This window comes from Galeopterus variegatus, unplaced genomic scaffold (assembly GCF_000696425.1).
Source record: "Galeopterus variegatus unplaced genomic scaffold, G_variegatus-3.0.2 Scaffold5917, whole genome shotgun sequence".
In the NCBI taxonomy this organism is placed as follows: Eukaryota; Metazoa; Chordata; class Mammalia; order Dermoptera; family Cynocephalidae; genus Galeopterus; species Galeopterus variegatus.
In genome coordinates, this window is record NW_007732028.1 from 103193 (window position 1) to 114594 (window position 11402).

The 11402-nt window shown below is 50.1% G+C and overlaps 1 protein-coding gene across 1 annotated transcript; it reads right to left on the minus strand.

Moving 5' to 3' along the window:
• Positions 1 to 3789: 3789 nt before the first annotated feature.
• Positions 3790 to 11153, minus strand: SELENBP1 (selenium binding protein 1). Its single transcript, XM_008590192.1, has 12 exons — positions 11078 to 11153; positions 8447 to 8503; positions 8176 to 8288; positions 7720 to 7905; positions 6908 to 7028; positions 6193 to 6375; positions 5766 to 5944; positions 5256 to 5334; positions 5035 to 5156; positions 4669 to 4761; positions 4409 to 4527; positions 3790 to 4195 (listed from the first exon to the last, which is right to left on the minus strand). The coding sequence occupies exons 1-12, from the start codon at positions 11079 to 11081 to the stop codon at positions 4033 to 4035; spliced, it is 1419 nt and encodes a 472-aa protein (XP_008588414.1). The 5' UTR covers positions 11082 to 11153; the 3' UTR covers positions 3790 to 4032.
• Between the last annotated feature and the right edge of the window lie 249 nt (positions 11154 to 11402).

The following is an 11402-nucleotide window of genomic DNA, read 5'->3' on the forward strand; positions in this document are numbered from 1 at the left end:
CATTCCCTCTGAATTTACTACCTGGAATTCTACAAAGAACTTTTCCTCATCGACTACTTCATTATCCTGAGGCAAGTTTCCCAGGACAAGCAAGATGAATACTTGATTCTTTCTCTTTATTTTATAGTTTTCAGAATAATGAGACAGTATCCTGGCATCTTCCAAACATGACCAATTAGGGTTTTATATGTGTGTCATCACAAACTTCCAGATTTTAACATACTTGATGTATTTCGATCCATTTCAATTATTGCTGTTTTTGATAACCAACTTGTTCCATCTTTGGCTGGTGGATGTCCTGCAAGTTGACACCTCTGTTACTTTTTATTTTGAGATAATTGTAGATTTCACACAGAGTTGCAAGATGTGATACAGAGTGATCTCATGTACCTCACCCAGTTTCTCCCAAAGGTACATCTTTTATAACCATAGTACAATATAACAATCAAGAAATTGACATTGATACAATCCACTAATTCAGATTTCACCAGTTTTACACACTCATTTGTGTGTATATTTAGTTCTACGTAATTTTATCACCTCATAGATTTGTGTAACCACCACCGTGGTCAAGATACAGAACAGTTTCATCACCACAGGGGTCCCTCATTCTACCCTTTTATAGCCACATGCACCTCACCACCCAACTCTCATCCCTAACCACTGGAAACCACTAATTTGTCCTCCAATTCTATTACCCTTTTTTTTTTTTTTTTTTGGTGGCTGGCTGATATGGGAATCTGAACAATTCTATGATTTTGTCATTTCAAGATCGTTATATAAATGGAATCATACTACATGTAACTTTTGAGACTGGCTTTTTTTACTCAGCATAATTCCCTTTTGGGCCGGCCCGTGGCTCACTTGGGAGAGTGTGGTGCTGATAACGCCAAGGCCCCGGGTTCGGATCCCATATAGGGATGGCCGGTTCACTCACTGGCTGAGCGTGGTGCTGACAACACCAAGTCAAGGGTTAAGATCCCCTTACCAGTCATCTTTAAAAAAAAAAAAAAAATTCCGTTGAGGTCCATCCAAGTTGTGTGTATCAACAGTTCATCTTTTTTTCATTGCTGAGTAGTATTCCATGGTGTGGACATACCACAGTTTGTTTAACAATTCACACACTGAAGGACATTTGGGTTGTTTCCAGTTTTTGGTTATTACCAGTAAACTTCTTTTTTTTTTTTTTTTCCTTTTTGTCTTTTTTCGTGACCGGCAACGGATCGCAACCCTCGGCATTGCTCCCACCCCTCGCTCAGCCAGTGAGCGGCCGGTCTGTATGTGGGATCCGAACCCTCGGCGGGAGCGCCGCCGCGCTTCCCAAGCGGCGCACTATAGCAGTGCGCCACCGGGCCGGCCCATTACCAGTAAACTTCTATGAGCAATTGTGTACAAGGTTTTATGTGAATGTAAGTTTTCAGTTCTCCGGGATAAATGTCCAACAGTGCAATTTCTGGGTCATATGGTAAGTGCATGTTTAGTTTTACAAAGAACTGCCAAATATTTTCCAGAGTAACTGTGCTATTTTACATTCCCACCAGCAGTGTATGAATGATCCAGTTTCTCTGCATTCTCACCATTTCACATTATCACTATTTTTCATTTTAGCTATTCTGATAGGTGTGTGGTGATATCACATTGTGATTTTAACTCACATTTCCCTAATGACTAATGATACCGGCCATCTTTCATGTATTTATTTACCATATACATACCCTCTCTATATAGTAAAACCTCTTTTCATGTCTTTTGCCCATTTTCTAATTGGACTGTTTTGTTTTTTACTGTTGAGTTTTGAGAGTTTTCCTGTATTCTAGATACAAGTCTTGTCAGATATGTCACGTATCTTGTAGACATAACCCCAGTTGCTTCAATAGTTTCCTTGCTTTCTGGTATGATAAGTGCCTAAGGTTCATCTTGTTGAATGGAATTTTGTTGTTGTTGTTGTTGTTGAATGGAATTTTAAGCTTTCAGGAAGATATAGAAATGATGTAGAACTATATGATCCTTTCTCATTCTGAAGAAGTTTGGTTGTTGAAGAGGACAGGACAGAGATCTAGGAGAGAAACTTCTGGTAAGACCTAGTAAATCCCAAGGCCCCTGTATTCCTTACTCATCTTGAGCATTTCCTCTACATTCATTTATTCATTAAAGCATACTAAGTGCTAATATTCAAGTTAGGTGCTGGGAATAGACAGGGAGTTTCAGTTGAAAGAGACATGTGTTCATGATGAGGTTAAGTACAAGAGGCTTTGTAGGTGTTAAGAAGGGCCCCTGACCTGGAGGGGTCAGGGAAGGAGGCTTTCCAGAGGATATGATAACCTGGCCCAGATGGCAGGTAAGGCAGAGGGAGGCAATCAGGATTCCAGTTGAGGCAGATGTTTCAGGGAGCATGTGAAAAGTACGAAAAAAAATGAGTGGTGCTTTCTTGGGGTGGCCAGGCCATCCTGGAGGTCTTAGACTACTCCCATGTTTAAAACAAAGATAGCTTAGAAAAAAAGAAAAAGAAAGAAAGAAAGAAGAAAACAAAGACACCTTTGCAGAAGACTAAAATAATGTAGGTCAATACCTGAATGTTGCTTAATATTGTCTGGGGTAGAGATTAAAGGAGTCAATAGAATTACCACTTGACTGCTGTCTCTAAGGATCCCAAAACTTCTGTCAGATTCCTTTTGTGAAGAATTAAAGACCTAGCACAGAGAAAGATGACATCTCTGACTTGGGCAAGGTTCTAAAACATCATCCAGGTGAGGAGACAAGAGTGCCATGGCCTGGTCTGTTGGGTTGGTTCACCTTGGTGTTCCCAGTCGTCCTGCATGCTCATGTTCCTTCCAGGTAGGAGGTGACACACGTTGTCTCCCAAGAGTGTGTTCTCCCAGGAGTGTCACCAGCAGTGGAAATAGATTACACTAAAACCACATCAGAGTTTTAGGGGGTCTCCTGTGTGTGAGGGGGCACATTGAATTCTCCTGGGAGTGGTGGGTGAGATTTTAGGTTCAGTAAAAGAAAGCACAGATTAAAAAAAAAAGTTTAGAAACACCATCCACCATTCTCTCACAAGGTCTCCTTGTGACAATCACCTCCCAAACCTTCAGGTTCTGTCTGGCCATAAAAATGAGATTTGGGCATTATTAGCATCATGTTGGAATCACTGGTGTGAAATAGGCACTGTAACCCCCCGGGAAACCTCTTTAGCCCTTTCTCGTGTAAGATACCGTGAAGGTTAATTCTACATGTCATCTTGGTTAAATGAAGGAATGCTGAGAAACCTGGTAAAGCAATCTTTTCAGGTGTGTCCCTGAGGGTGTTTCCAGCAGAGATTAGTATGAGAGTTTGAATGGACTGGGTGGGAAAGACCCACCCTCAATGTGGGTGGGAATCTTCCAGTCTGCTGGGGGTCTGGAGAGAACAAAAGACAGAGGAAAATGGTGAATCTCTCTCTCTCGATCCGCTGGGGCTGGGATACACTCTTCTCTCCTGTCTGTGGACAACAGAGCTCCAGACTCTTCAGCTTTTGGGTTCCAGGACTTACACCAAAGACACCATCAGCTTCCCTGGCTTGAGGCCTTCAGACTTGGACTGAGCTACGCTACCGGCATCCAGTTTACAGATGGCCTATCATGGGATTATTCTTCACAATTGTGTGAGCTAATTCCCCTAATACATCTCTATCACATATTTATAACATATCCTATTGATTCTGTCTCTTTGGAGATCCTGACTAAGAAAGACTTAAAGTTTTAGCAGAAGAGGAGTCATAGGCCCTGTACCCCCAAAGACAAGGCAATCTGAGGAATAGCTTCACCAGTTTATTTCTTGGTGCTTCCAAGAGCTCATGTAAAAACAGCACAGTGAGCAACAAGCAACAGCAGTCAGTAAATGGAGGTACCGCTCAATGTGTTTCAACAGTCTCTGTTTGGCTTTGGTGGGACAAGCAGCCAAGGGCCGGGGGTCAAGAGAGAGCAGAGTGAAGCCAAGTCCCTGCAGGAGTGAGGGCTCAGAATGGAGAGTAGGAGCTATGAGGGCTGGACTTCAGATCCAGATGTCAGAGCTGCAGTCGCCCCCAGGATAGCGGATCTCATGGGCCAAGGCTGGGCCAAGGGGCTCCTTTCCAAAGTCCACCAGGAAGTTGGGGTTCAACTTCAACCCTCCATTTACTGTGTCTACATCGATCTGCAGCATCACAGAGCCTTCTCTGGAGGAAAAGGGGAAGGGGGTAAGGGACGTGGCCACCTTCTTACCTCAAGATTTTGCGAGTGTACGGGGTGGGTTCCTGAGGAAAGAGCGGGGTCTGAATGGGCCATCTGTAAGGTGGGGCTCAGGTGAGATCACAGAGGAGTCTTCAGAAGGCCAAATGACCCCTCTGGGAGAGGAGGGTTGGGGAAGCAAGCCCAAGTCTACTTCTCACCTGATGAGGTCAGGATAAAACTGTTTGTCCCAGGCACTGTACAGCGATGTGGTGACGTAGAGACGCTTCCCGTCTAGGCTAAGCTGGATCATCTGCGGGCCTCCAGCCACCCGTTTCCCCTTGGGAAAACCAGGGGTCAGACCCCAGGGTAAGAGATCATAAGCACCCCCAGATCCTCAAGAGCATACTCAGATGCTGCACCCTGATACTCCTTGAGCCTGGATCTAAGGCGGCCTGTGAGTAAGGGGATAGGTCCTTACCTTGACCACCATGGGTTCTGGCTGGGATTTTAGCTCCTGGTCTTCCAGCACTTGCACAGGGCCTCCCTTCACAATGCTGCCCCCAAGGAAGAGCTAGGTGGGAGGTACAGAGGTAAAGGAGGACAGTGGTGGGAATTGTGGCTGTTGCAGGAAGAGCATCCAGCCTCATCACAAATCCTGCACTCCTTTCAGACCCGTTCCCCATGTCTAGCCATGGCTCCCCTGGGCCTGCACTATCCCTCAGCCCACATTTTTGCTATTCCTGCACCTCCCTATCATCCCCCACTACTTCATACCCTCTACCCCATCCCCAGACTCCCTTCTCCTTCCTTCCTTCCCTCCTCCTCATCCTTCCAGGGCCAGCACCTGTCCGGTGAGGCGGGGCCTCTGCGGGTCAGAGATGTCATATTGCCGCAGGTCCCCGTGAAGCCAGTTGCTAAAGTAGAGGAAGCGGTCATCCAGGGACAGCAGGATGTCAGTGATCAGGGCTGGGGAGGGAGGTGTGTGTGGGTTCAAAGGCTTTAAGAACTCTTGTTCCCCAGGCCAGGAATCAACCTTCTGATACCTGCCCTCCCCTAGACACTCACCTGGCATTTCAGGCAGCATCCAGCCCTTCACTTTCTTGGGGGGCACCTGGATCACCTTTTCCACTGACCAAGTACCTCCCTATGATGGGGAGTGGTGAGATTAAGAGGCAGAGAGGTGAGCCTGTCAGAATTGGGGGCTGAGGGTCAAATATGGGTCTGCCCAGAGCCTGGAAGGGAGATGGTTGATATAGGACCTTCTTGCCACTAGGGTGTAACTCCATGTGAGCCCCTTAAGCAGGATCTTGTCTGCTTCACTACTGCATTCCCAGCATATAGCACCATGTCTTACGTAGAAGCTCATGAAATAGTTTTGGAATGAATGAATTAATATAGCCAGTTAGGGTTCAGGGGGAAACTAGCCTAGCACTGAGAGAAGAGAGGCAGGGCATGTGGCTCATTTTTTGTTCCTAGAGAAGCCTGAGCTGATGGAACCAGGGGACATCGATAAAGAAGGCTGGGCAGAGGTGCTGACAAGACCGCTAGGAGGGAGGACTGGAGGGCGCAGGGTACCTCATTCTTGTAGAAGCGCTGGATGTTGGAGCTGAGGGCACAGCCCACAAAGCCCTGGGTAGCGGCCGGGTTGTGCAGGAAGCGGATCTCCAGGGGAATGAGCCCATTCTTTAGAGGCACGGTCTGCACGATCTCGTGGCGTTGCCAGTCCCACACATGTAAGTGGCTCCCATACCGCCCTGGGGTGGGGGAAGGAGGGTGGGCTTAGGGTCAGGGCAGGAGGGCGCGAGCAAAGTCTGGGGCACTAATGAGGGTTGGAGAGATCAGGAAGACGCTTGAGCAAAGCAAATCTGAGCACCCAGCACATCCTTTGCCATCACCTGAGAGTGTGGGGTCCACATAAAGGAAGGAAGAGGCCTGGAGATTTGGCATGGGGTTTTGGAGCAGAAAGCCCAAAGCTCCTGCTGGCCCATGAGGGGATCCTCACCTGCCTCCACATCAGCAGGGTTGAAGCCATCTTGGAAGACCTTGGGAGCTGCCCATTCGGTGCTGATCATAACATTGTGTCGAGGCTGGTACCAGAAGTCATAGCCCAATGGTGCGGTACCCCCAGGCTGCTCCCATGTCCCCTTCACCTCAAATGTGTCCCCATCCAGGAGCAGGAAACCCCCTGAGCAAGGAAGGAAGTAGGGTGACAGGTAGAGGCAGTAGAGACTCACCCCAGGCATGTCCAAGAGGCTCTAAGCCCATTGCCTGGGCCCTCTCCTCCTACTGGGCTTGTCAGCTCCTTAGATCCAGGTGTCCAAAGGGTCCCACCCAGAGTTGGCCAGGTGAAAGGCGGGGCTCTTCTCTGGTGTCCCAACCTGCCACCAACTTGATCCCTTTCTCAGAACATAGGGGAAAATCTTTTCCCCTTGAGCCAAGAGATCTTCTGGCACTCACTTTCAGAGTGGGATTCCTCCCAGAGTCTAAGCTCCATTCTGCTCACTACATTTTTTTTTTAATAGAATAGACAGATTATATTTATTTGTAATTCAACATGAATGCCCAATATGTTGTTCTCTTGCTGAATATGTTATGAAACCTTGATACATCTTTGCAAATACCACCAGATGTCTACTCCTAAGTGTTATTAAGTCTAGGAATGGCATCTGCTCCCCCAACAGACAAATGCTTCCCACATTTCATAGCTGTGGAAGTACCTTTGCCATTGCCCTTGGGATCTCCCATGGTGCTGATCATCACCTCCCCACTGGCCAGGCAGTGGCTGGTGTGGGGATAGCTCAGGTTGCACTTGGCATGGATGTCCTTGGGCTCGATGACCTGGAGAGGGATGGGGAATGGCTTCAGAATCTTACAGGGCCAGGAGTCCCCACTCCCTGTCCCCACACTCCCCTACTTCTATCTGCTGACCCTGTCCTCTTTTCCTTCGAAACATGGACACAACTCTCCTTGCAGGAATATGGCAAAGATTCTGTCTGGTAATGTCTACAGAGCATCAAGCGAAAGTCAGAGAGACTGCAAATAACTCCCCAGTGAGAAAGCACTGACTTCTCCCCCTGTCTGTCCTGAAGGCACTCACAGCTCTGTAAGACCATAAGCTTCTCCTGGGTTGGACTGATGCCAATGTCCACTGTATCACCAGCAGCCAAAACATTGAGTGCCTGGCATCAAGAGGGTACTGAACAAAGTGTTGAGAGGAAAGGCTGGACGCTCCTGCCTACAGGAAGCCCTGAGCTCACGAAGAGTTGGGGGGAAATATTGCTCCCTCCCCATCTCAGAGTAAAATAAGAAGCCTCCTCCCTTGTCTCAGGTGTCCTGGGCCACAGTGCTGGATGGTGACAACCTAGCATGCCTAGGTAATTATCCTGTGAAGTCTAACTTCCCTCCCTGCTGCTGAGCCAGATGCTGCACAAAGCTGGAGGCAGCTGGTTTAGGAGTGGCTTCCTGCCTATAGGCTGCTTGGGACAGCAGTGCAGTAGGGTCTCCAAGCAGGCAAGGGCAGAGGACATGCCTTGTGCAGCTTCGGTGCCCGGGGATCAGAGCCTACGTCCACCACATAGATGCGGGAAGACATGAGACTGGGCAGCACCAGCTTGGTGCGCGACTTGGTGCTGTCACCAAAGCAGCTGCTGCAGGTGTTCCATCCCGAGTGATGTAGCTCATCTTTCAGGTTGGGCATGGGCAGCCGGTGAATGACCTAGGAAGGGGAGGGTGGACAAGGGTGGTGCTCGCCCAGGCAACACCTCTGTGTGCTTTTGGAAAAGCACCCCTCCCTCCATTTCAGCTTGGCAGCACAGCACAGACTGGATTTCAGCACTCCCCTCATCCCATGGGGGCACCCTTGTGCAGTGAACAGCCTGCACAACCATACCCAGGGAGGGCGAAGAAGGAGCTGGAGAAGGGCAGCATTGGGGCCAGGGCTAGAGGAGGGGTCTAAGAGGATGCTGGTGCCCAAGCCCTGCCTCACCTGGCAATACTGGGGAGACTTGGGGTCAATGTCCACAGTGGCCAGATAATCCGGAGCCTCAATGCCCGTATTTCGGTAAATACAGGGCAGGTAGACAATCTCCTCCCGGGGTCCTGGAGGGTAGAAAACAGGCATCAAGGATGATGGGGCAGGGAGAATTGCAGGGGCAGAGCTAGGTGTACTAGAGGGTGGAGGCCAGCTTGACGTCCCCCAAACCCATCGGCCGCAGAATCAGTAGAGGGGTGCTGGCTCCCAGACATTGGGCAATTACCTTTCATGGCCTCCAGAGGGGTAGGGTAGCCGGGTCCACACTTCCCACATTTTGTAGCTGCGGAAACACAATGGGGCATGTTGGCTGGAGCACCCTTTGGAGGGTGAAGGCTCCCTCCCTAAAGCTTGCAACACATACCCTGGCAAGCCAGGGCAGACACCCTGCTGTCCCAGGTCACCACTCCAGCCCTATTGCTCTGGCCTATCCTCCCCATCCCCTCAGAGCTCTGACAAGTGTGAGGGTGTGGCAGGAAGAGCTGGAGAGACACGACCTGAAGGTGGACAGACACTCCAGTAGGGCCCGGGGGTGGGCGAGAGTAGGGTGAGTGCAGAAGAGGCTGTGTGGTGTAGTGGTTATGACACTGACTTGGGTTCCAACCTTAGCCCACCACTGACTAGCCATGGGAGCTTGGGCAAATTATTTAACCTCTCTGGCCTCAGTTTTCACAGCATCTGTAAAAAGGGGATAATAAGAACACCACAATGGTTTTTTATGAGAAATAAATAGGAAGGTGCAGTCAAATGTGCAGCTTTGCGCTTGCTTGGTAGAAGCCCAATAAACCCTGGCTGTTCTTGAGGAACAGCTCTCAGGGAGTGGGGGTGGTGCCTGCTCAGCTCCCTTCACTGAAATGTACCTAGACCAGGGTCTAGGACACTTCCTGTTTTTCTCTCCTCCGGGTCCTGATCCCAGGCTGCTGGACAGGGCCTGGATTACATAACCAAGGGTCTGGTCACCGAGAGGAGCCAAGGAAGCTAGAGTTCAAGGTTGCCTGGGCTGTTACCAGCTGAATGTTCTTAGGCTGGTTTCTACCCCTGGGTGGACCTCACTTCTTTTACCTCTAAGTAAGGTGTTTGGCCCAACTCGGAAGAGCTCAGAGGCCCACCCGCCAGAGCTGCAGAGAGTGGCCCTCCCTGTCCCAGAAGTCTGGCAAGAGAGGCCACTCTGATCTAGTCAGCTGAAGATCAGCTGACTGGGAAGGAGGGCTGAAGTGTCACAGCTGCCAGGACCCCAGCTTCAGGGTTTGGGTGCTGCCTGGGAGGAAGAGCTGAGGAATAACACAGATGGAGCTGCAGGCTGAAAGAAATCCTGGAGTGGAGTTCACAAGACTGGGCACCGCCTCCTGCCCTGTCCTGTGGCCAGTGTGGGCCGCAAATGGGGAGCGATGAGTAGCCAGAGTCGAGCCTCCACTGGTGCCTGGGACCCCACTTGTAGCAGCCCAGTGACTTAGGAACAGCATCGTAGGGTCCGGAAACCCAGTTTCAAGTTCTAGGTTTGACACCTACTCTATCCATTTTCTCCCCTTCCTTTGCTAAAAGGGGGCAATAATAATATCCTACCTACTTCTTTAGGTAGATGTGAAGGTCAGATAAGGCAATGTATTCAAAAGTACTTTCATAAAAGAGAAGTGTAGTATAAATATGGGCACATACAATGTATTCAAAAGTACTTTCATCGAGGTGAAGTGTGTTAGTGTGCTAGGGCTGTGCCAGAGGAGGGAAAGAATGCCAGGCAGTGCCTGATGGCAGAGAGAGGGCTGGGGGGCGGGTGGGGCAGGGTGAGAGAGAGAGGAATTCCTGAGTCTCCACAATCAAGTAGTGCCGATGCTTGGCACAGGATGCCAGGGGGAGGGGAAGGAGGTTGCTAGACACAGAAGGAGAAGGAGGTTCAAAAACTGTAAGGCATCAATACAGAGATACAAAAACTACAAAGGCCAAGAGAGACTGAGAGAGAAGTAAAGAGGTGAAGGAGGTGTTGCCCATTCCACAGCATCAGCCCCACAGAGCCTCTACCTCCCTGCCTTTCTTAGGGTCAGGCCCTTCCTGGCACTCAGGTCGCAGGGAGCATCATTCTTCTTTCTGGGGAATACCCCTTGTCTTAAGTATCTCAAGCAAAGTCTCTGAGCATCTCTGGGTTTGAGATGAACCCAGGGAATGCTCAATTGGGTTTTCAGGCCATGCTGGCTACTGGGCATTCTGCCAGCTCGGGGAAGAGCCAGCTCCAAGGGAACAAGGACCTCAACATGCCCAACCAAACCCAAACTCCTCCTCAACCTGACATCCAGGAACCCATAGATGGAGGGATAGGAGGACTGTGGGATTGGGGGGGGCACTGAAACAGGTCCCCAGTGAGAGTGTGAGGGTCCCTGATTTCCCTCCCAAAGGATTGGTTGTGTGGAGTGGCTAGAGAGTAACCCGAACCAAAGGCTTAGGTTTTCTACCCCTGCAGTAAGAAATTGACCCAGGGCTGAAATCAGGATTGTCTGTCTCCAACATTGAGATCCTGGGACAGAGGGTCCCCCTAAGAAACCCCCACCTGATTTTTTCAGCTGCAGAAAGCCTGAGAAAAGGGCGCTGGCCCCTGCTGAATGAAGCTGGGTGGGAGCCCAGGATCACTCTTCCCAGCAGTCCCTCTGCCCTCCTTTTTTTAAAACTGGCTAAGTTGGGAAATGGGGGCGGGGGCGGCAGGTAGGGTAGGCGGTGTGTGTGTGCAGGGTAGGGACAATAGTGCAGAGTCCAGTCCCTTAACCGCCCCCCTCCCCCGGTTTTCTCTCATTTCCTAGAGGGAGGCCCCTCCAAACTAGGGGTGGGCCAGGGTGGGCAATGCGCAGTTGTTGGAAGCCCCCCTCCTTACCCATGCTGCTTGTTGGTACACTTCGGTCCTGAAGTGTTTGCCAGGAATGGGCGGAGGCGAGGTGGAGCGTTGTGTTGTTGTCAGAGGGTGGCCGCACTGGGGAAGGAGCAAAGGAAGGGAATTTATACAGCCAGATGGGGGCGGGGCAGGACAGGGGGAGGGCCCAGGCTGCAGGCCAGGGTGAACTACACCGGGCAGCTGGCCAGAGCTCTCTCAAGTGGCCTGGGCAGCTGTGTTTGAGTTATGGGGTGTGTGCTTGTGTGTGCGTGTGTGCAAGCATGTGTGTGTGTTGTGTGTGTGTATGTGTGTAGCACCGTGTGCACAT